This window comes from Corvus cornix, chromosome Z, assembly GCF_000738735.6.
Source record: "Corvus cornix cornix isolate S_Up_H32 chromosome Z, ASM73873v5, whole genome shotgun sequence".
NCBI lineage: Eukaryota > Metazoa > Chordata > Aves > Passeriformes > Corvidae > Corvus > Corvus cornix.
Genome location: NC_046357.1, coordinates 51,138,030 through 51,162,077, shown reverse-complemented (window position 1 = coordinate 51,162,077; position 24,048 = coordinate 51,138,030). Strand labels below are relative to the sequence as shown.

Genomic DNA, 24,048 nt, shown 5'->3' with positions numbered 1-24,048 from the left:
CTGAGGGGTTTTTTTGCCCGGATGTGTATGTTACCACTCATGCTCTTATAGTACAGCTTCTAACCACTGCCACTGGCCGCTGGCACACCGATACACTGCCAGATTAATTAAATGCTTTCTAGGTTCATTGTATCAGTATATCCAGACAATTCTTTCCCTCCCACCCTCCCTCAGTCTCTGTTGTCTGAGCGTTGGCCCCACCTCCCCTCATGCCGGTTTCCCTTTCCTCGCAATGCTCTGGGAAAGAAAGTGCAGGTACCCCTCCCTTGCTTTATTTAGATTCGCTCCCTTGTGCCCTGCTCTCGGCCCGGGGAAGCGCATGAGTGAGGCAGGTGGCTCGGCTGCGAGCGCGGCCAGCCCTGCTGCTGCCGGCGGCGGGCGGGAGCGGCGGCTGGCGCTGCATCCCGGTATTCCTGCCGCCTGCCCCTCTCCGCTCCCGGAGCATCCTGCCCCGCGCCGCAGGCGGATCGCCTGCATCCCTCCGGCCGCCTTTGGCATGCACGGACACTGCCGTCCCCGCGCAGGAGGCTGCTGCTCTATGCAGGCGGCTCGGTGGCTGCCGCTGCCCCCCCGCGCCCAGCCTAGCCCAGCCCAGCTCAGCCCAGCCCATCCTAACCCAGCTCATCCTAACCCAGCCCAGCCGAGCCCAGTCTCTGCCCTGCGGCATCGCGGGCGGGACGCGCCGAGCGTGGGATGCCCGCGCCCCGGAGGGCGGCTTCCGCGGTAGGCGCTGTCAGGGCTGCGGCTGATCTCCCGGTGGGATTTGTGGACAGTCATGAGCCAGACCGAGGCTCCCCGGCCACTCAACTGGACCATCCGGAAGCTGTGCCATGCCGCCTTCCTCCCCTCAGTCAGACTCCTTAAGGTACGGTGGGAGCCCGCTTTGCGTTCGAGAACCGGTGTCTGCCGCTGAGCACCTGCCTGGAGGGCTGCAGTCGCTGTTGCTGGAAAGTTAATTTAGGAATAGTCCCAACTTTACTGTTAATTACCTTGCCTGCTACCTTTAAAACCCCTTGTGAGCACCTGAAGGTGCCAATACTGTGCATCCATACTTTATTCAGTGTGTTTGTTTGCCCATAAAGGTCTGTGAAAGGGGTAAAAAAGGAAGTAAGGGACGCTGGATATCATCTCTGCTTCTATTTGCCTTGTCTTATCAAGATGTGAACTTCTAGGGATGAGGAAGGTGTCTGTTTCTAAGGCGTGTTCCTTTGTGAGCAGCCCTCCGCTATCTGTTCTTTGGGTTACCTAGCCCCTAGGCAATACCTGAAGATCCAGTACGACTCAGACCAACTTGTAAGTGGAGCAATATGTAGGTGGAGAAAAATTATCTTAGTTTGCTAAAAGCTGTACATGGGAATAGGATCAGTTAAAGACTGGCAGTGCTAACAGCATCAGTGAAACTTTCTGGGTTTCTTTTATTTGTTTAAACTGCTTGTCACACTTTTGAAGGTGCTTTTGGAAATGTTTTTAAATGCGCTTTCCTAGGAAATCATTATTTTCTGTTTGAAAAAATTATTTGGGGTTATATACTGTGGAGGGCTCTTATTCTCAGCATGCCAAGTACCATTACTAACGTGTGCCCCACTGAAGCTGTTTTAGAGGCATTTGCAGCTGGAAAACAAAATACCTTGAATCAACTTTTTGATGAAAAATAGGTTACATTAAACTGAAAAAAATAGGTTACATTAGCCTGAAAAGTCATCTTTGTTCTTGGTACATCTTAATTCGATTGTGCAATGAAATTTTAAACAATACACTAATTTCCCTGTAGGCTTTGTTTTATAAAATTGTTTATTCATTGCAGTATTTATCTCATTTTATCATAGAGTTTGATAGTTTGGCTTTGGAATTAGTCTGCAGCAAGGTAAAGCATGGCTAGTGTGACAGTGTATTAGATGGTAATGTTTGATAGAACCATTTGATTTTGTGTGAGTAGCTTGGAAATTAGGTCAGTTCTTACTACTGCAACATGCTTGAGCAGTAGTGTAGCATATGACATTGCACTTAGCAGACATATGTTGTATGTGTAGTTATTGTATATACGATTCACGAATGACCATACTGCGTATCCTAGGAGGTATTTTTCAAATCCTCACAGGAAGGGGCTACAGTTGAAAAATATTGCTGTTTCCAAACCAGATGTATGGCTGCTGGGGGGTACATTGTGAGCATCTCCAAAGAACAAAAGAAAGTTATATTTTGATTTTTCAGAAATCCAAGTTTTATCTAATGCAGAACGAAACAGAAGGCAGTGTTGATTTTTTCGTAAAGGCTTCCCCCCCCAGCCCCAGAAGCACTCATGAGAATGGGCAAACTCTACTAGTCCTATGCTTTTAGGAGAACATAATTTTGCTGAGGTGTGAGAACTCGGATGTGGGGAGTTTTACTGTCATTCTCAATACCAGTGGGTCAGAGGTGAGGGGGCATAGATTGCAGTATTTCTTTTCTGGCAGACGAATGTTGCCCCATGTGGATGGTTTCTCATCGTTACATATGAACGATGTGATTAATTATTAAGAGAGCTGACTAAAAATGATTTTCTGAAGCTACAGATATAACCTGTTAGGGAAAGATAGTGACTGGACCCTGCAGAGTTAAAAAGAGCAGGGAAAATAACCAGAGATAAGCAAGCTCTGCACAGAGGGTGTGCGAGGTGTGGGAAAGACCACAGCAAAGAAGGTGGGACTCTGGCTCCTCTCTCAGCTCACAAGCAGTGCTCGTTGATTGGAGAGAGAAATGCATACATCAGCATCTTTAAGGCTCCCCAAAAAAAGCTTAAAATTTGGCTTCTTGTCTTTGTCTTTTGTTATTTAATGTGTTTAAAGCAAGTGACTGACATAAGAACAGGGGCCCATGGTCTGAATTCCATCAGCCAACCTGAGGAAATTCTCCTGTCATCAAGGAAAGAGTGTAATAACAGCAGCATTAAATTACCAGAAGAGTTGTATAAATATTTTCCTATATACAAAGTATTTTTTTATACTTCATGTTTTCCTTCACAAAATAAAGAAGAAACTTTTTCTAAATGAAAGGTGCTCCTCTAAATCCGAAAACATTGGAAAGGCAAGTGCAATAATCTAAGCTCATTTTTTTTAATTGCCCAGTTTCCAATTGGATTAAGTGGTCTTAAGGGCTAATGCAATATTGTTTCTAAGTAGACGTTCACTAGACCGTTTTCTATACAGCTTTTCTCTGTAGACAATGCTCTCAATAACAAACTTTGGAAAGCCTGATATGCTATGGCACATTTTTATTATTATATGCTTTGTCTGTCATTGTCAAACTCTTTTTCAATATACATTGTAAATTTAATTAGAGTAAGAAAATATAAAACACTATTACGTCTTTTTCATTTCTATACTTTATTTTACTCTACCAGAACAAAAGAACTAAATGACCATTAAGTTCCAGGATAAGCTTTTTCCTGAAATTGTGAGAATGAGAGATAGCAGAGATTTCCTCTTTTGCACACATACAAATTCACTGTGACATTACCTGGACATTTCTAATAAAGGACATGAACTTTTCAAGTACTTCCATGATTTTTCAGTAAGAATTTTAAAGTTCTTACCCTGTGGATACAATTTTAAATGTAGCATCAGTGCTTTTAGAGTGATGGATCTAAATAAACATTGAAATCTAGGACTGCATGAAGGCAAGGCTCTTTGTTTGGTCTTGAAATTACTGTTTTTTAAATAGGTACCGAAAGGAGTTATTCAGCAGGTAGGTTATGTTCTTGTTCCACCCTGTTGAAATGGATGAGCAGTGCTCAGCTGCATGAACTGAGATTGGATAGAGCTCTGGCCACAGTGGTCTCATTTATTTTAGATAAGCTAGGACCATTTGTAGATGCATCCAGTTTGTGCTTTTCTTCGAGGCATGTGTTCCTGTTTTAACCCACTTCACAAATACCCTCATGTTTAGGTGCAGTTTTATAATCCTATTTTCTCAGTTTTTCATTTTCTGACAGGCACATAGAGTACTAAGAGCTGTATTGGAAGCACAGATTGAAACAATTTATTGGAGAAGATTTTTACCACTTGTGTCATCAGCTCATCCTTCACTGCTCCCATTTTTTTCCTCTAATAGGTTACTTCCTGTAGCACATTCCTTGCTGGTATTTTTTTGTAGTTGTTTCAATATGCTTAGAAGGTGCTAACACACTGCCTAATGCCTTCCTGTCTGAAGTAAGGACTAAGAAGTGCTTTGAGCACATAGGCAGAGAGGGTGGCTTTGTGCAGAACTGTCATTCTCCTGAGATGCTCAGATAAGATTTAAAAAACCCAGACATTTTAGAACAATGTTTTGGGTTCTTAAAAAATGAATGAATGAATGACATCATGCAAAAGACTTCACTCAGAGGGCACTGTGCCCTAGGAGAGGCTGCAGATGTATTTCTGCTTGAAACAGATATATGCCATGCGATCAAGAAATGGGCAATATGCTCAAGAAAAATAATTAAATAAATAAATGGCAGTAGAAGAGGACTGAATAACAAAAGGTCTGTAATGTGCAGTAAGTTTTAACCCCACAGATTTATAGATGTGTATAAAACTGTACAAAACTTTTGAAAAGCAACAAATTACACACCTTTTTTTCTTAATAAGACTAGAAAATTTTTTCATAATGAATCTGGCTTGCATGTAAATAACTAGGCTTGTAAGGCAGGAACTTTGGAAGGACCAGAGGAAAGGAAACAAAGTCAATCACAAGAAACACTGGGGGAAATGTTTTAGCTCTTCTTTCCCAGCATGCAGCTTGGCAAAAATGCCAGCTCAGCTCTACCAAACAAAGAAGAAAATTTACCTGACCTGGGCAGTAGTCTAACCTAGCTCCTGAACTGGTGGAAGATTAGAGAGATCAGATGCTAAATTTCTGACCAATTGAAAAACTAGATCTTCTTTTTATTAATTATTTTTATTTAATTACCCTACCAAGAATGCATAAGGTAACCCAAGGGAAAATTAAAAACTTGAAAAATAGCTCACTGGAGTGAGACACAGTGTCTTTTTAATGTGACAGTACATACATATGAAATTCTGACTGGGCTGATCTATGTGAATAAAAAGGGTGGGCAATACTTCTGCTACAGCGAGTTCGGTTATGTCTGTAAAGAAGGTGTCTACAGGAATAAAGACTGGGAAATACCAGGCAGGCTTCACTAAAGTACATGGTGAAATACCACACTGTTCAATGGCTTACATCAACTAAAATTGTATTGCTGTTTGATTACCAAATGCAATTTTATTTCAGGATAATTTTTAAAAATCTGTTTTGGCAAATTGAGTGAAGGATATTGCTTCTCCAGAATGTTGGAAGAATGAAGTGTGTTCTTTATTAAACACTAAGTTTTTATACTTCTGAAACCCCTACTGTGAGAAAAAGTGTTTGTAAAGAGAGAAGAAAGTTGTATCTTTTGGAGGTAATTTTATTTCTCAAATGGATTGCAGAAATTAAAAAAAAAAGGCTATTGGACTGATAGAATAGTCCTATATTTCAGGAGAGATACTTTTGATAAAGGATTTTTAAAAACCCTTGAAAGGTGGATTTGCGTGCCATAGTCGTGAGAGGATAATGTTAGATTGTATCATGGTCTTCAAACACAGAAGCATAAGCTTTTTATGCTATTTTATTTACTATCAATGAGAAAATGAGCAAAAATCTAAACACGAAGGCAGTCAAAATGTTAAGAGTTTTTTTTGCTCTTTGCTCCTCTTTTAATGTCCAGTTGACAGTAAGGTCTTCTAGCTTATGTTTAATAGAAGAGAATTCTGATTATTATTTTAGTTAATTTACAAAATCCACCTTTCAAACTGCAACAAAATGAGAGGACAGGTTTACTAAGTCTTGATTGAAAAATTGAGATTCTTGAAACAGATCCTAATGCATACAGTTACCATTACTGGGGTGGTGTACCAAATGTATTACTGCAGTAATGCACATTACTGGCAACAAAGTTAGAGTGGTAGTTTACCTGTATCTGCACTCGGCTTACTGAGTTAAATAGTCATAATGAACAAGCCAAACCAGCATAGAGAAAGTATCAGTCAATGTAACAATCTTTTTATAAATTCACTAGTAGAAAAACTAGTCACACCTCTGTGTATGATGGGATGCTGTGTATGGTGTGAAATACAGATGAGTATTATGCCTGCATGTAAGTTTTATTCAGAAAGAAATTATTTGATAAACTTCTGTGTCTCTGTCAGAAAGAGCATAGTTGTATCTATCACCTTTGTAATACATGTTGCATCTTCTCATACTGATTCATGGGTTTTCTGGGGTGTATTATTTGTTCTTAGAAGCACAACGGCCGTATTTCCAGCAAAGAAAAAGATTCAGCTTTCTGTTGTTCTGTTGGGCCATCAGTTTCATCATTTAAGGATGGCAGGAAAGAGACCTGGGGCTAGGGCATTGCTGTGTCTTCGCAGTCTCTCACTTTAATGTAAAAAAATTCATCTTACACCCCAAACTGAGGGAGCAGTGGGTGCTGCAATGTAGCTTCACTATGCCTTTGCACAAGTGTGCTTCCATTACTCTGCTCAGCTGTCAGCTGTGCCTCTAGTGCTTCACATTCTATAACCAAGCAATGGCAGAATGGTGATGGCATTTCACAGCTGAGGTTGAAGAACTGATAACATGCCTTTTGGAGACTGCACATTCTCAAAAGCTGCTTATTTCTTGAAGTCATGCTTCTCATCGGCAATGAGTTGAGCTGATCCCATTAATGTGGCAACTGGGCATGTTCATGTGTAAGGATTTTCTGACAGATTATGCCAGTTCATTTCTTCTGAAAGCAAACAAAATGTGGAAGTTGATAATGATTTTTCCATTTTATATAAAGAACTCTGTGGTTAATTCTTTGGTGCAGTGTACATTTTTTATGTCATCCAGGGTGAATCAGAGCTTGTTAGCTGTTTGCCTTATTGACTGAATCTTTTCCATGAGTATGACTTGGGTTGATGGCCACTGAATTGGAAGACATGTAGCACCAAATTAGTATCTACAACAAGAAATATATTCCCAATTAAGAAAAAATAGAGTGAGGGATAAAAACAAAAGAGCACAGTGGTGGAAGTCATGTTTCCATGGGAAAACCTACATGTAAGAGGTAGACACATCAGTGCCATTTTGATGGCAGAGGCTGTAATCTACTGATGTCATGTAAAGGGAAAAAATAGTTTTGATTTTCAAGTTGGAAGGCGCTCTGTGAATGCAAAGTTTATTATTTCAAACCAGAGAATTTTAGCAGATAAAACCAAAAGATTTTTCTTTCTGGGTATGTCACACCATGTGAGTGCTTTTTTTTAAAAAAAGTGATAGAAAAGATAATGTTAAATTTTCAGTCTTGATGCAGCAGCTACAGTACAAAAATACCTGGCTGTTTAAAATAAGGAACCTGCAAGTGCTACAGGTTTTTATCCCTCTTGCAGCTTGATATTATTTTCAGTGTTTTCCCTAAACCCAGATTTCATTAGTGTCTCTACCTTCATCTTAGTGCAGTGAGGTTTTGCCTTCTTCTGTGCCACATGGCCAATGGGTTACAGCAACAAAGATGAGGTATCAGAGAAGTACTCCAGGATTTTACGTTTTTTCCGCACACAGATGGTTTTGCCTTGATCTCTGCTTCTCATGAGGTTCAGCCTCTTCGGGTGTGGGTACTTAGAAGAGGTTGCAAGTGGCACCATTTCTCATTGGCCTTTAATTGATAATGTATGAAACATTGCATTAAACTTGCTTATCAGAAAGTAAATGCAAGATTCCTAATTTGTGACTGAATAAGAGATGATTTATGGCCATTTCCAGAGAAATAATTAAAAAAAAAAAAGGTAGTATTTTCGATATAGATTAATAGAAGAAAAATTTAAGACTTGTTCTGAACACAGTATTGTTTTAAAATAATTGTAAAATGCTAATAAGTGTAGAAATCATACAATCAAGGGGTTACAGGTACAATGTGTTAGTAGACTCTTGTGCTAAGAGCGTAAGATTTTAATGTTGTTCTGCTATACTGTTCCCGTTTGAGAGGGTGCCATGTGAAAAATTCAGGGCACAAGACCATAAAGTGAAGCTGAGTGGTTTTATTCCACCTGAGTTGCTAACAAGACTATGCTACCGTCTAAAAAGAAATGCCCTTGAGGGTCTCTGGAAATTTATGTCAAAGCTGGTACTAAAGCATGAAATAAAATCACTTCATCAAAAATATCTTTGATCCCTGCAAGTAATATAATGACATGAAACAGTCTGACAAAGTGCTTTTAACAGTGTCAAGGAAGTTACTGAAGAAGATATCAGGATTCTATAATGTAATTAAAACAATCATCAGGCTGACTTTACATTAGTGAGAAGGTGATTGAGTGTAACACTGTTTTTCGTTTACCCTTTTCTTCACCTGTTGCTTGTAAATGTAGACAGGAGAGATAGCAACTTACTGAGCCATCATAATTAAGAATGCAGGGAGGATGAATTGTTTTGTTTCAGAAGGATGCCATTTTTTTAACGTCCTGCTGTATTGCATTGGTGTGGCATGTTGCTGCTGGGTCCGTTGTGATGAAATATCACAGCTATTTTGCAGTGCAATGGCTGGATGTTCATCTTTGCATATAGCTGAAAAGAGAGACTGAAACAACTGGATAAACTAATTTCAGGGTAAGCTGAGGACCTTTCAGACTGACTTTTCTATGACTGTATGTAGAGTTTTCATAGTGTTCTGAATAGCAGAAGGCATTTTCCAAATACATTCTTACTAAACTTTCATGTTCAGTACTTCAAATTATTAGGTGGTGTCTTATGCAGGAGATGAACGGGTTTGATGAACAGTATTTTTTCTGGTTGCAAGTTGAGTACTATCACATTAAAATTGAGAAGATCTGCACCACCCAGCCATAATACTACAGCTTTTCTCAGTTTTTTCTCTCTACATTTCTGCCCACGTCTCTGCTGGCCCTCTTCCTGAACTGCATTATTCAAAGAAGTTATCAGATATTTGTCTGCTTAGCCCATGCTCAGAGAAGGAGTAGGGGTGCCAGGTTATGATGGCAATAATGGTGACAACCAAATTGCTACATGCAATTCAGCTTGACTGCGTCAGCCAAGGAAGAGGTCAGCTCCCTGTGGCTGAGGGATGGATATATCAGGTATCAAGATTGCCCAAAATGCTTGTTAGACAAGCAGAGCAGTATTTAAATGTGTCTCTTTGGGTTTGGATGTGATGGCTTTAATTTTGTACTCTCCTTGATACAGATGGTTGCAAAGCGATACTTCTTGGAAGCCATGTGCTTTTTTTAATTATTCAGTTCAAATCCAAAATTGTCTTAAGTAAGAATATGGTGGCAATTTTTTAGAGGTCCTACACTTACTTTCTTCTGTGAGAACAGGATAAATTGAGGTATGCTTTGAAAAGAGACATGCTTATTCTACTCTGCCCCTAGAACTACTTCAACATGTATAATTTCTTACAGGTGTTTTTTTGAAGTTCCTAAAGCTGTAACCCCCTATAGGCAATCTTTTCAGTGACCCTATCTAGGTTATCAGAAATATGTTTCTGAGGCATCTCCCGGGATCTTTCTTGCTGCACTTAAAATCTGTGATTTCTTGTTTTGTGCACTATGAGCAGAGGGGAGAGATGTGGCAGCTTTTTCTGCTGAAAAATTCTTGTGCTGTGTTTGGCAATTGGCTAGTTTAATGATCCATGACATATGGTTCTTTGTTATCTTCCAATAAAGATTATTAAATTATTTATTCCACTGCATCCTCCACAGAAGTTAGACTGAGAGTCCCTTGCTGCTCATCATTTTCTCTCTTCTTCTAGATGTCAGGTATCTTGCTGAAAAGACCAGCATGGATGTGTGAGACTCCTGCTCAATCTTCCATTCTAATCCTAGCTCTATAAACTGGGGAAGGGTTCATAAGGAAACTGCAGGTATCACAGTCTTCCTTCATTTCAGTGTCCTGAAGAGACTGAATAACATTTCTGTTAAATTGCCTACACCATCTTTCTGATTTAACTGACTTTACAAGAACGTGAGTTGACTAACAACTATGTCTTCAGGGAGAGTTTTGGGAGAGCTCAATCCTTTTCTATTTGCACAGCAGAAATGTTCCTATTTCTTCGTGTAGCAATAAAACCAATGCTTTCTAATGGCCACATTAGCAAAGAATTTTTAAAACTCAATGTGGGGGACTATCAGCAGTACAGTACTTATTAAGATGCTGAATTTCAAGCATATGTGCTACCTTTATTACATACAAATGAGGGAATTTAATGTGTATGTGCATTTCTCTGGAATAAAAAGGTGATTTTATGCCTTCTAACCCAATTGGAGGGGATGGGGGGACAGAATAAAAAAATCTTTTCAGAGATATCCTAGTGGGAAATGAAATGTGATCAGCTTATATTATCTTGAGACGTGTCGTTATTTAAGAATAATTTAAAGATAAAAATCTGACCTATCAAGACAAAAATATCCTGTGCTGTTCTTTATTAATCTTAACTGTGGGAGCTTTAGCTTATTCAGGATGGGAAGAGTAAATTGCTCAGAGGGCTGATTCCTCTTGCAATCTGATGACTGCTATTACTAACATATAAAATCTAAGGATGAGGTTGTTTTCTTTTCGTTACTTTTATTTCCTAAGTAGTGCCAATTTTCTGTCTTATTTAACATTCAAAAAATGGTTACTAAAACATCCCATGATAAAATGGGTGTCTGTAGAGTTAGAGCAAATGAGAAGAACTACTTTTCACCCAGTATTGTAGTCTGGCACGGATACGACTACAATAGGAAGTCTTTAAGCAAGTACTGAAATGAACAAATAGTTTGCACAAAATCACCTGACAAATGTAGCATCTTGGCACGATGTGTTAGCACAGTTATTTTCCATTAATTTATTTCCAACTAATCTGAAATCCAGTTGCATCAATGGCGACACACCCATTTTTTGGGTTGTGTGACCCTTATTTGCCAGATAGCAGAGCTCAAAGCTGGAAGGAGAAACTACAATAGTCCAGGATATGTATAAAGCACACTATGTTATTTTAGTTCAAGACTGAGTATGTTTCAGGTTTTCTCTGCTGCAAATGCATGTGTGGATAACCAATGCTGCAATTTTTGTTCCATATCAAATATCATGTACACTCTTCTAAAAATAAATGAGGAGAGCAAACACCTGAAGCAAACTACTTAATTTTATCAACTAAATATGAGTATCTGCAAAGAAGTGTGTGGAACATTTATTAATTAAATTGATTAGAAGCATAACATAGAAAAAATGGCTTTTTTATTTTCTTTGGGCAAAAAGTATATGTTCACTAACCATGGCAATTCTAGCCCTTGGTTACAGGTAATCAGAAAATGAGATTTTATCATAGTAAAACCACATTAATGGTGGAATGTTGGCTCCTGTTGTTTTGGAAATGCATAGTGGAGTATTCTACTTTAGCTTGTTTTGTGGAATACAATTTATTCAGATCAATGGGATCACTTTATGTGACATTGCTTCAAGCATTGATAACTACATTCTTTGTGACAGTCATCCCAAGCCTAATTCTACTCTTAGCACATGGTAGTAAATGCTCATTTGAAAGTCAGAGGTCATTTCATATCAGGAAGGATTTCTCTCCAACAGTGGTTTAAGTTTGCCTGATGTGGCTGTTGACCCTGGTTCACCCTTTCTTCCTTGGCCTTAGACAAAACAAGATTAATACTGCAACACAATCTGAGCTAAGATGGCATGTGTCTCTTCTGCCATAGCATTTCTGCCATAATGCTGTTGAGTGCAATGGATGTATACAAACAGTCTAGAAAAAGGTGTCTGCCAATGAAAAATCCCAGTCTGGAAGTATGTATCATCATGATTAAGACTACCATTAACATCTTCAAAGTTGCTTTATAGTGCCTTGTTTTTGTGTGCTTGGAATTAATATTCCTTGAATTTAGATTTATTTTACAAAAGCTGCTGAGTCAACATACTCTGGAAGCAACAATCTCTATTAGCAGTAACAGCCCATTACCTGTTTCCTAAAGCTGAAGAAATCAAACTTACTAAGATGAGGAACTTATAATGGGTCTATATCAAAACTGTTCCTTTAAAATTTTAGCTCTTTCTGGGTTTCCTGTCTGTGTTTCCATGATACCATAGGCCGGTCTTCTGAATTGTACATTTGATACCTTTCTCAGAAACTCAAATCAGTTGCCATTAAAACATTTGTTTCATGCTGTGGGGACTTTCAGCTGTGCACTGGCAGGCCACAGGCAGCAAAATATAATGCACTTGTTTCAGTGTTAATAAAAAAAGCCAAACAAAAAAAAACCCCAACCAAACAAACAAAACAAACAAAAAAACCCCAACCCAAGTTTCTGTAAGGGATGAGATACTGATAACTCATTTGGGTAGTTGATATGTGATCTGAATATTCTGTGAATACATAAATGGTAAAGCACATTATGCTTAAAGCAGTGGTTATTAATATATCCCACCTCTTTGGATTACATACATATTAGCAGATCTCTGTTCATACTACTCCCTTTTTTTAAATTCCATTCATAGAAGTGGGTTATTTAAAAATAAAAAAATTGAAGTAGGTTGACAAGAGAAATATTGATGAGACTCTATAAACCAAATAAAGTAGATGAAAATAGAAAGTTAAAATTAAAGAAACATCTTCGGATTTCATGCACAAAATAAAATACAAATACATTTTAGAATGTTGTATTACTAATATCAGTTTCTTGCAGAAAGTTTATCTAATCAAGTTAATCCTTTCACTATTTGCTGTTTGCTGTCCGCTTCCCGATCTCATTCTGGGGAGAGCAGATTACTAATTCCTGATTTGAGCTAAAATTGGTCAGCTCATCCATGTATACTTGGAATTATGAATTTATAGAATATCTGGGATTGGAAGGGACCCGTAAGGATCATAGGACCATTGAGTCCAAACCCCTTGGTCTTCTCAGAACTTTCTAAAACTAAACTACATGAGTCAATCAGTCAGTCCTTGAGCTTTCACAGATTTAGCCCTGACCACTTCCCTGTGGAGCATTACCCAGTGACCAACCAGCCTCAGGGGGAAGAACCTATTCCTAATGTCCAATCTGTACTTCCCCTGAGGAAGCTTCAATCCGTTTGCTTGTGTCCTGTCACTGTTTACCAGAGAGAAGAGATCAGTCATTCTTCCTCTGCTGTCCTCCTTGAGGGAGCTGTAGTCTGTAATGGGGTCAGCCCTCAGCCCCTCGTCTTCAAACTGCACAAACCAAGTAACCTTAACTGCTCCTTCTCAGTCTTATCTTGAGGGATCTTGCCCCATCTCTTGCTGTAGGGGTGCTCTCCACCCTCCCCAGTTTGTATATACACCCAGGATTATCATTTCTCAGACGCAGAATCCAGCACTTGCTCTTGTTCAATTTAATGTGATTGCCCAGCATTGTAGTCTACGCAGAGTTCTCTCTAAGGCCTCTCTATCCTTGAGGGAGTTTACAGTTCCTCCTAGTTTAGTATGGTCAGTAAAATGACTGAACTTACATTTGGCTGCTGCATCCAGATCATTTATAAAAATATTAAAACATTACCTGGCTTCCCATTTGCTATTTTACTTTCAACACTTGAAATAGTGGTGGAAAGTGGAGTTCGTAGTGAATAGAAAGGTTGAACAGGAGGCAGCAGCATGCTCTTTCAGCAAAGAGGACCAGTTGCATACTGCAATCTCACAGGGCTGTAGGCAGCAGGAGTCGAGGAAAGTGAGTGAATCTGAAAGATCCTGTTACTCTAGGATACTGTGAAGTGATCCCACCACTCTATTTGTGAGAACATATCTGAGTGCTGTGTCCTGTTCTGGGGTCCCCACAACAGGAGGTATATGGACTTTCTGAACTTGAGTCTGGTGGAGACCACTAAACTTGTCAGGGAGTTTTGCACATGACATGCAAAAAAGTACTGGGTTTGTTCAACTATAGGAAAGGAAGCTAGAGGGGAGGTCATATTTCTGCAGTTATATACTTAGAAGGAGGGTCCAGAGGAGATGAAGCCAGAGTTTTTTTCCAAGATGCTGAGTGTCAGGACAAGAGTAATGGGAAAAAGTTGTTATTACAAGAGTGTGTAAACACTGAAACAGGTTTTGCAGACCTGACAGCCTGATCTAACTGGAGCTGCCTTGTGATTTCTACCTTCCTGACTTGATTTTTCAGTTAAACTTTTCTTGAGTTTTCAAAATGGAGCAAAGATTGTTAATCTTCAAAGAAAATTTCCCTGGCGTCTGTTCTGTTCTAAAATGTGGACAAAGATATATTTTTAAACACTTAAGTAGTGCAGAATAGCACTGCAACTGTGAGGCTGTAATCATAGAAGCTTCTTGATTTCAGAAGTTGTCAGAAGAATCTTCTGAAGTTACTCTCAGTGCATGGTGCCAGCAGATACAGTAGGGGGGAAGGGTGACAAACTTTGTATGTATTCTGTAGTTGTAAAGCAGAGTGGTTTCTAAGTACACATTACATTGCAGTTATGTTCTGGAGTTGTTTTTGCAGTAATGGCTTTGCAGCTTAGTGTCTCACAAATTTGTTTGGATGGCTGATTGTATCACGATTGAAGAAACTGATTTGCAGCAACCGGCAGCTTTCACAAAGTTCAGAGAGCTGCTGTGTCTCTGACTCTTACACATGCTAGCAGTTGAGCTAGCAATTTTTATCAGCTACATGCTGTCAAGCTATTTGTTTTCTGTGACCTACTTCATTTCAATTTGAATATTTACTTGTTTTGCGCAGCGATGCACAGTGAGGCTATCCATCATTTCTTTGGCAGGACTTCTTTTGATTCTTTATTAGTAGGGCTAAGGCACCACTCACAGCTATGGTGGAAGAAGCATCCCTAAGGATCCTGAGGCAGGGTTTTGTCTTCAGGCTCCATCTATCTCCTTCCCAGAGAGAAGCACAAGGATCCTTATTGTCAGTTAACCACGAGGTTGTGCTGCTTCAATCGTGGCTGCAAGGGTGGTAGGAAAATTATGCAGGATGAGGAGGAGCAAAATGTCTGGGATCTCATGTGTTTTAGGTCCCTTTTGGATGCTTCTGCTGTCTACAGCAGAGGCAGTGGTTGATGTGGAACACAACTGGGTAGAAACTGGAAGGCCACAAAGCTCTGAGAGGCAGCTCTGACAGAGGCCTCAGGCTCTGGGTCAGATTGTCCCCAGTCATCCCAATATAAATGGTCTCATTCTAGCTGTAAGCTGTGGTGGGCTCACTACCCCACATCAGCTTACACCATCAGCTTCATGATCTGGATAGGGATTGGGGCAATCAGAGCTCAAGACCTTGGACAAATCCTTGCATGGGGATGCAAAAGTGATCAGATTTATTTGTTATTTATTTGGAGGAGGGAGCAGCAGAGCACCAAGAGGAGCTGTGGAAGACTTTCTAGTCTCACTTGAATCATTCTGAGTGTTTTCTTGGTAAAAGAACTGTAAGCAGTCTAGGAATCTGAATGGTCCATTAGTTCCCTGCTATCCTTCCCATTTTCTTCAGATGGACAATTTAAAAACCTTTATTTCTACAGTTTTCTACACATTGTACATTTACACTCAGTTAAAGCATACTTTGGGGAAAAAAACTGTTTTAAAACCTGAGCTCTATTTTCCTTCATCTTCACTGAAGAAAAATACATAGTAGAAATGTTTTTATGGCTAATAACCCCCCTTGGAGAGTGCACTGATATGACTAAATTTTCAAGTTAAACCACTAAGCAGCCACTAGACTGTTGTCTTCTCAAAAATCTGCACAGTGTTTGAAGTATTAATCAAGGTATTAATATGGAAAATACAAGGAAATGTGTTTCTACTTTAGTGAAATTAGGAATTCATTATTTTTCTTCACCGTCGACCTCACTGTTCCTTTTTCAGAGGAAAACATGAATGATACCTCTCTGAAAAGCTAAAGAAATATTTCTTCAGTATTGACACTGGAAATCGTACCCATCAGTTGCTGTTTGTAGTGCAGGCTTTATTTTTTATTTCCTGGTGTTACATATCCATCATCTGAAGTAGCTTTCTTTTAAGCCTATTATGCATTGGTAAACCAGTGCTATGGAAGACTCACTCAACTCCAGCTGTGTTGAATGTATTCACGTTACATGGCTTGTAGACTGTGCCTCACAGCACTTTAGAATGTTTGTGGGTACGTTGTGAAGGAGGGCATACAATGTAGGAGATCACCAGTGTAGGTATCAGTCCTGTCTTGTGAGGATATGTGAAATAAAATCTGTGTCCACCAAAGGGAACAAGAAGGCTTCAGAAGTCTCCAACTTGCTAGTAGCTCTGTACTGAGCTGCTGAAACTCAGACCTCTTGACCCAAGATGCTTTGAAATGCTCTGGAAGAATTATCTTCCTTCCATTTTCCCAGCAATTGGCCAGACTGCTTTCTCTTACTTCTTTTCTCCTTGAAAGATGCACTGGTGCCTAACTGGAAGCAAAGTATCAACTCACAGCCGCTTCTTCTCAAGGGTCTTGGAGGATCCTTTCTGAAGTACTGTAGTAGTGACCCCTGCATTTTTTCGTAAACTAGAAGATACAGTCATATAATCCCACTTCCGAAGCATGAAGTTTAGTCCCATGTTAAGGTTATGCAGCTATATCCATCTATATGACATGTGAGTTATTCACCAGTTACTCACCAGGCCTTGGGCATCAATGATGCTTTGAGCTCTGCTTTAACACATGACAAAGGGTTTTGTGAAGACTGGAAATGTTTTAATGAAAAATAATTGAGAGAAACATGGTTATCTACAATCTTCTGAAGGTCAAATCATATGATTTTGGAATGGCTTTGAGTTATTTAAATATTATAGAAACTGATCGCATTTTTCTTCTTAAAATATTTTCTCAACAGGAGCTGGAAACAAAAACTCATTGCATTGAATTAGGATGGTTTACTCTGTATCTGGATGAAAAGAGAGAAATAACTACCTTTCTTAGTAAATATATGGTCTGTTGTATGATAAAGTATAACAGTGCTGATACAAATCAAATTTAAAAAGCATCTTGGATTCTTAATTAACTTACTGTTTGGATCATTCATCATGACTAAATATGATGTGCTCTGTCATCATTCCCATTTGCAGTTGTTGGTTTAAGAAATACCATATTCATCTCAATATTTTATAAATCCATGTTTGGATTTTTACTCAGGAAAAGTAGTGGGAACATAGAGCAGTAGCTTCTCAGTTTTCGATGCTTTCACATTTTATGAGCCAACAAATTTGAGATTGACTAATTGACTGAGAAGAGAGCTCAGGGGAGGAAAGTAGGTAGCATTAATGATTCAAATGTAAGTCTACAAGCTGTGAGACAGTGAGTTGAACCAGTAGATGGACTGTGTCAATTTTTCTGATGAAACATAAAAAAAAATAAGATTCAGCTCATTCATGTAATCACTAAGAACCTACAGTTATGGCCTGGGCAAATACACTGTTTGGCACATTACCTATCTAATTTGGAGTGAGGAAATATTTCTCAGCTTAGAATGACCTGTATTTCATTGATAAGTGTTTACCTAATCACCTGCATATTCTAGCCCAGACCTAATTCTTTACTGTGACAGAACACATGGTTTGCACAAATATTTTTTCTTTCTTCGTGTTGTTACTAATTTTTTTTGAACATTCATAGGGAAAGGTGATAAATGTAAGTTACTCTTTCCATAGCCATGCAGAATAAATTTACAAATAAAATATTACTAAGTATAAGTCTCTATCCAAAAAAATTAATTTTCTGATACAGCTACCTTAGATTTTTTTTTAAGTGTGACAATTAGATACATAATTATGAAGCCTTGATTAAACTAAAATTATCATCATAATTCAAGAGCTCTACTACTATTACTAATAATAATCTGCCTGTTCTTAATCCTTGCAGCAATTGTAGCAAAATACATGTATCTGAGATTAATAAAACAACATTCCATGTTTATTTTATTCAGTATCTGTGCATAAGCAAACAGAAGGTATAAACACAATGACCTTAACCTAAACACTAATTTTGTCTTAATCTTGTAATTGCTGCAAGCAGGTGCATGATAAAGGAAAAAGAGTTAAGAGAACATGTTGTCACCCTCTTCAGAATGACTTTTAGTTAGGAAATGGTTATGTCACCCCAAGAAATGTATTAATAACCCTGATGACAGTGGTATTTTACAGTGGGGTCTCCTGCAACATGTATCGGGCAGCAAGGTCCATGGAATGAAATAGGGACTGATTCGTGATAGATGTTTTTCAGAGATCTTTATTCTCCAGCTGCCTGGCTGGGGTCCAGCCCAAGAACCCTTAATCACGGGACCAGCAGGGTCCTTCCCGGGCAGGGGAACACAAAACAACCAGTGGGGAACAGGGTTAGGGTACATGTGACCAGGGAGTGGGGAAACCCTGTGCCTCTATCCCAGGGTCCCCTCTCCCAGGACCACATGGCAGGGGGGAGGAACTGCAACACTTCACCCTTTTGTTTTAACGAAAAGAGATTTAAAACTTAGCATTGAAAACAGCTGGATAAACATAACAAGAACAGTTTCAAAAGAAAACAGGCCACCCTCCTGAGTCTCTAAATGTCCAAACAGATTTTTTCTCTGGAACATCTTAGGGCTGGCAAAAGGGAGACAGGACTCTCTGAGCATGCTTTGTGGGGAAACTGAGGCAGGAGAGGGTTTCTTCCATTTGTACCTGTTGGAACTCTAAACAACGACAGTTAATTTCTTCCCTCCCCCTTTTTCATCCTCCCCTCGGTATCGGAGGGGAATTGTGGGGAAAGGGAATTGTATAGGGAAGCCATGGGGTGAAAAACAGATTAGGAATAAATTGGGGATGGGGTAAACTTAGGAAAGGGTTCATATTGGGTACAGGGTAAAAGGGGAAAGTAGGCTGTGAGTAGGGAAGTTTCTGGTACGGATGTTGTTTACAATTTTGTGCATAACGACTGCCTTTGACTGGAATACTCCCAGGCCCTGTCACTAGGGCCACCTCTGGGCCTTTTCTTCCTTGCACAATGTCAAATTGTACAACTTCTCCATCTCCTACACTTTGGAGGTATTTTTCAGGGTTATCCTTTTTAATGGTAGTTCTGTGGATGAATACATCTTCCCCTGTGTCATCTCATGTTATAAAGCCATAGTTGCTTTTGACGTTGTACCATTTCACAGTTCTGTGATTTTCGTTGCTATAACTGCTCCTATCACATGCTTGCATCTGGCTGCTGGTCCCGCGTGGCTGCCGCCTCACCAACTCCGACGTCTCGGCCGGGCCCCCGCGTTGCGGCTGCTCCGCGCTCTCCGAGCGGCGCTGCTCCGGCGTGTCTGGGCTCTGCACGGCCCCGCGTTGCCATCGCCGCCGGCTCCGTGCCCTGCGAGCGGTTCCGCTCCACCAACTCCACGCTGCTTTGAGAGCGGCCCTGTTTCGGCTCGGCGCTGCGCTGCGCGGCTTCTCGTGTCGCTGTGGAAACCGCCGCTTCTCCGAGCCGTGTGCTCAGAGCAGGCTTCCACGCTGACCCCCAGTTCCTGGCTGCTCGTGGGGGCCGCCTCTCTGCTGCTCGTGGCCCACGGCACCCGTGGCACCTGCAGCATCGCTCCCTCACTCACGGTCGCGCGGCCGGGGACCCCCGAGACAGGGATGGGCTCCGCGAGAAGGCACCAGCTCCCAGGGGGCCGGGCGCATCCAGCGCAGGCACCTCCGCCAGCACGGGCAGGGGAGACCCGGTGGCTGCAGTCACATGCCCCTGGGATGGCCGCCACGCGGTCTCAACCATGCGATGATGGTCATCTTCTTCCATAGAGGTAATGGGACCATGCACATGATTCTCAAGAGCTTCACGAATCACAGGAAATGCACAGAGAAGTTCTATCTCTAGTACACGTTTTGATTGAGCCTTTATCTCATCCAAGAACTCAGTCCAAAAATCACAGTTACCAGTTTTAGGAGGACTAATGTCAAAAAGTAAGTCTCGAGAAACAAAAGAAATTTTTGAAAAGCCAGTCAAAAAAATGTTCTAGATATCCCAGAGCAAGTTTCCTGTTTTGCTGTGCCAGGATTTCTTTAATTTCCAGATACATTTCTTCTGTGGCTTAGACAGTGACATTTCCCACGATTCTTCCATAGTCCAGAGAGAACAGCCAAACAAAAGCAAGAAGAGAAATCCAAAGAGTTTACTCACAAATCACAGTTGCTGTCTCTAGGGATCGATATGCTGCCTGCATTTTCTGCCATTTGTTGCAGTGGAGTCTCCTGCAACATGTATTGGGCAGCAAGGCCCATGGAATAAAGTAGGGACTGATTCTTGGTAGATGTTTTTCAGAGATCTTTATTCTCCAGCTGCTTGGCTGGGGTCCAGCCCAAGAACCCTTAATCATAGGACCAGCAGGGTCCTTCCCAGGCAGGGGAACACAAAACAACCAATGGTGAACAGGATTAGGGTACCTGTGACCAGGGAGCAGGGAAACCCCGTGTCTCTACCGCAGGGTCCCCTCTCCCAGGACCCCATGGCAGGGGGGAGGAACCGCAACATAGCCCGTTATTGAATATTTACCCCTTCAACTCTCCTCCAAGTGCTGAGTCCTGATTTCACTCAGGTACCTATACAGACAGCATAGAGGCCTAGTTTATTAGAAAACATGCATTGTTTTCCATTGCAGTCTTGGCTGGTTTTGACTCTCATAGTAGGATGTCAACTTACTTTAATTTATAGTCCTTGCAATTTTCTTGACTGGAACCATATAGTGGCAAAAGAGAAATTAGGATAAATTAGGACCATAATTCTGCCTCTATCCTTCTGTAGACTTTGGATTACCTCTACCTGTGGCACAAACATCTTGTTGTTGTGCTAGGATATGAACCCATAATATAAATTTGCTGGTAGAAAAATGAATGATGATTTTAAAATAAAGTCCATGGACTGTTTCAGGGCTAACACCATAATAGTTTGTTTTGTTTGTTTGTTTGTTTTTAATTGATAATGTACTGCATAACCTGATATATTGATTCCTTCTCTTTGGGCCTTGTACATAACTCAAATTGTAGTAATTATTCAAAAGTATGAAATAGGAGTGCATTTCTTAAAAGAAGAGAGCGATTACAACGCAACAAAACAAACAAACCAAAACACATGATAGTGCCTAAGTCTGAAACATATTTGACTTCTTTTCATCAATTCATACACTTTAGAAGGTTTTTCTCCAAATTAATTATGATCATGTGTGCTTCAGGAAGCTAAAGTACAAGGAGAGAAGAGACTAAAATTAAGGTCACATAGTAAGCCTGCAACAGAAATGTGATGCTAAATGAAATATGATACCTCTATAAACACCATTGCATACATTCTTACAGCAAATGTGCACTGCACATTCAAATTTAATTTACTCGTGTGATAATATATCATACCCAGTTTTTAAGATGCAGAATAGGAAACATTACCCAAGCTGAAAAATAGATTTTTACAAAGTAGATTCAGCTTCAATTTCTGATTGTGAGATGGATTATTTTTCTTTGTTGGAGGTCCTTTGTCTAAGCATGTACAATAGTTTTTTTTATTTATTCAGTTGTCTGAATTTTCATAAGGTAAAGTCATGCAGATGTATTTTTTTCCTTTCATTTGTTCTTAATATATTGTTCTGGAGATGAAGCTGTCTTTTTCCAGAATGGTGTTGTTAGTCTGATGCATTTGTGTGGTATCTTTAGACATGGATGGATCTGGCAATATTTCATATGAATTCTATGGAATTCTGCTCCAAATCCTCCAGAGATGATCAGAGAAGGTGCTTGTAGAGACTATGCCAAGGTCCCATTCAAATAGTGCTAATTTTTCAGTCTCTGTGTCTGGATTAGACAGTTACTCATTAGATGTAGTCTTATTTTGTAGAATTTATTTGATCTATTTTTGTGTACTTATCTGAAAATAATTTATGACCAACTGAAAAAAATTACTTTGAGCCGCTAGTGAAAAATTTTTCTCTCACAAGTCTGGTATGTGTTATTTTACAGGAAACATGTAATGAAAGTACGATATTTTAGTGGACTTCCAAACATCTTATCCTTTTGGTGCATTAAAGTATATTTGATACTGAATTCACCTCGGTTGTGATTGTTGCTTGGGTGAAAGTAGTGAAGACAAGGCAGCTTCCATGATCTTTTTATGACAAGAAATTCTGATTTTGAGAGTGATGTAATTTTTTTCACTTCCCTTTTCATAGAATTGTTAAGGTTAGAAAAGACCTTTAAGATCATCAAGTCCGACCATCAACCCAACACTACCACCATGTTCAAAATTAGATCATGTCCTCAAGTGCCATATCCACAAAATTTGTGAACTCTTCCAGGATGATGACTCCACCTCTTCACTGGGCAGTCTGTTCCAATGCTTTACTGTCCTTTGTGTGATTTCGCGGCCCCCCCCCCCCCCAAATATCTAATCTAAACCTCTCCTGGTGGAAGTTGAGGCCATTTCTTCTTGTCCTGTCACTTGTTACATGGGAGAAGAGACCAAAACTCACTACAAAGTCCTTTCAGGTAGTTGTTGAGAGTGAGAAGTCCTCTCTCCCCATATCCCCCACCTGCTTTTTTCCAGGCTAAACACCCCCAGCTCCCTCAGCCACTCCTCATAGGACTTGTGCTCCAGACCCTTCACCAGCTCTGTTGCCCTTCTCTGGACTTGGTCCTGCACCTCAATGTTATTCTTGTCACAAGGGACCCAAAACAGGACTTGAGGTGTGGCCTCACCAGTGCTGAGCACAGGGGCATGATCACTGCCCTGGTCCTGCTGGCCACACTGTTGCTGCTACAGGCTAGGATGCCATTGGCCTTCTTGGCCTGAACCCCACCTGGCCACACTCTGGTTCATGTTCGGCTGCTGTCGACCAGCACCTCCAGGTCCTTTTCCACTGGACACCTTTCCAGCCAATCTTCCCCAAGCCTGTAGTGCTGCATTGGATTGCTGTGACCCAAGGGCAGGACCCAGCACTTCACCTTATTGAAACTCCTACAATTGGCCTCAACTCATTGATCCAGCCTGTCCAGATCCCTCTGTAGAGCCTTCCTACCCTCCCACAGACCAATGCTTGAACTCAACTTTCTGTCATCTGCAAACTTGCCTCACAAGGGTGCAGTCGATCCCGTTGTCCAGGTCCCCTCATCAGTTAGGATGTTAAACAAAGCTAGCCCTGATACTGAGCCCTGGGGAACACCAACCTGGGGAACATTTGAATAAGTCTAGTCCAAATATAGTGTTACTGATCTCAACTGGCAAGGTTTGTAGGCCTTTGATTATTACTCTTGCACTTTTTGTGTAAGGATCTGTGCTTCTGCTCAGATCAGTTGGTTAATTGCTGTTCTGGAGGCTGACAATGATTCCAGTTCATTGGGTTGCGTACAGCATATGAAAATGCTTCTTTGTTATCACCTGATGGAATATCATGAGACATTGCTTGAAGAAACCCATTTTTGTTTGATTTTCTTACCTAAAACCCTATAATGTGAGGATTTATGACATCCCTTGACAATTGACTTCTGCCTTCAGTATAAGAATGCAAATCTCTGCAAATCCATAAATTTCCTTTATACAGGATGTTTGCTTTGTGTGGAATGGTTTACTCTTACAGAGCATCTTTTCCATCCGAGTGACTTGTCTTTTCAGGTTACATGCACTTTATTGCACATTCATAGTTTGCATTTTTTCCTGTAAGCCCTGTAAATTAGGCATTCCTGCTTGTCTACTCTATAACATGAGATTTATAAGCCTTATTTTTGTCTTTGCCGTGCCATCATACTTTATTTACAATAGAAATATAGAAAGTTATTTCTTCAGATCATATTTTTTCTGTAAAACTTATGGTTTTTTACTTTGATTTCCATATATTAACATTTGTCTGCTAAACTAGTATTAGGTTGTCTTATGGACATACATCATATGATGAGCTGCTGTATTTGAGTAGAAAATATTTGTTTGCTTCTTCTGCACGTGGAGTGTATGTTCTGTTTATATATTATGGCACTTTTTTTCTTTCGATATTTTTCTAGCATAAATTTTTTTATTGTTA

General features: G+C 40.2%; 1 protein-coding gene across 5 annotated transcripts in view; it reads left to right on the top strand.

The window, feature by feature from the left end:
* The window catches only part of TRPM3 (transient receptor potential cation channel subfamily M member 3), a 397,831-nt gene that overhangs the window by 126,257 nt on the left and 247,526 nt on the right, over positions 1–24,048 (top strand). For 4 of the 5 annotated variants that reach the window (XM_039567686.1, XM_010393073.4, XM_039567685.1 and 1 more), the window contains exon 1: positions 667–865. The exons of the other annotated variant lie outside the window; for it this stretch is intronic. In XM_039567686.1, the coding sequence (XP_039423620.1) occupies positions 776–865 (90 nt within the window). In that variant the 5' untranslated portion in view covers positions 667–775. Of the gene's footprint in view, positions 1–666; positions 866–24,048 lie in introns of those variants that run through there. 5 annotated transcript variants of the gene reach the window in all.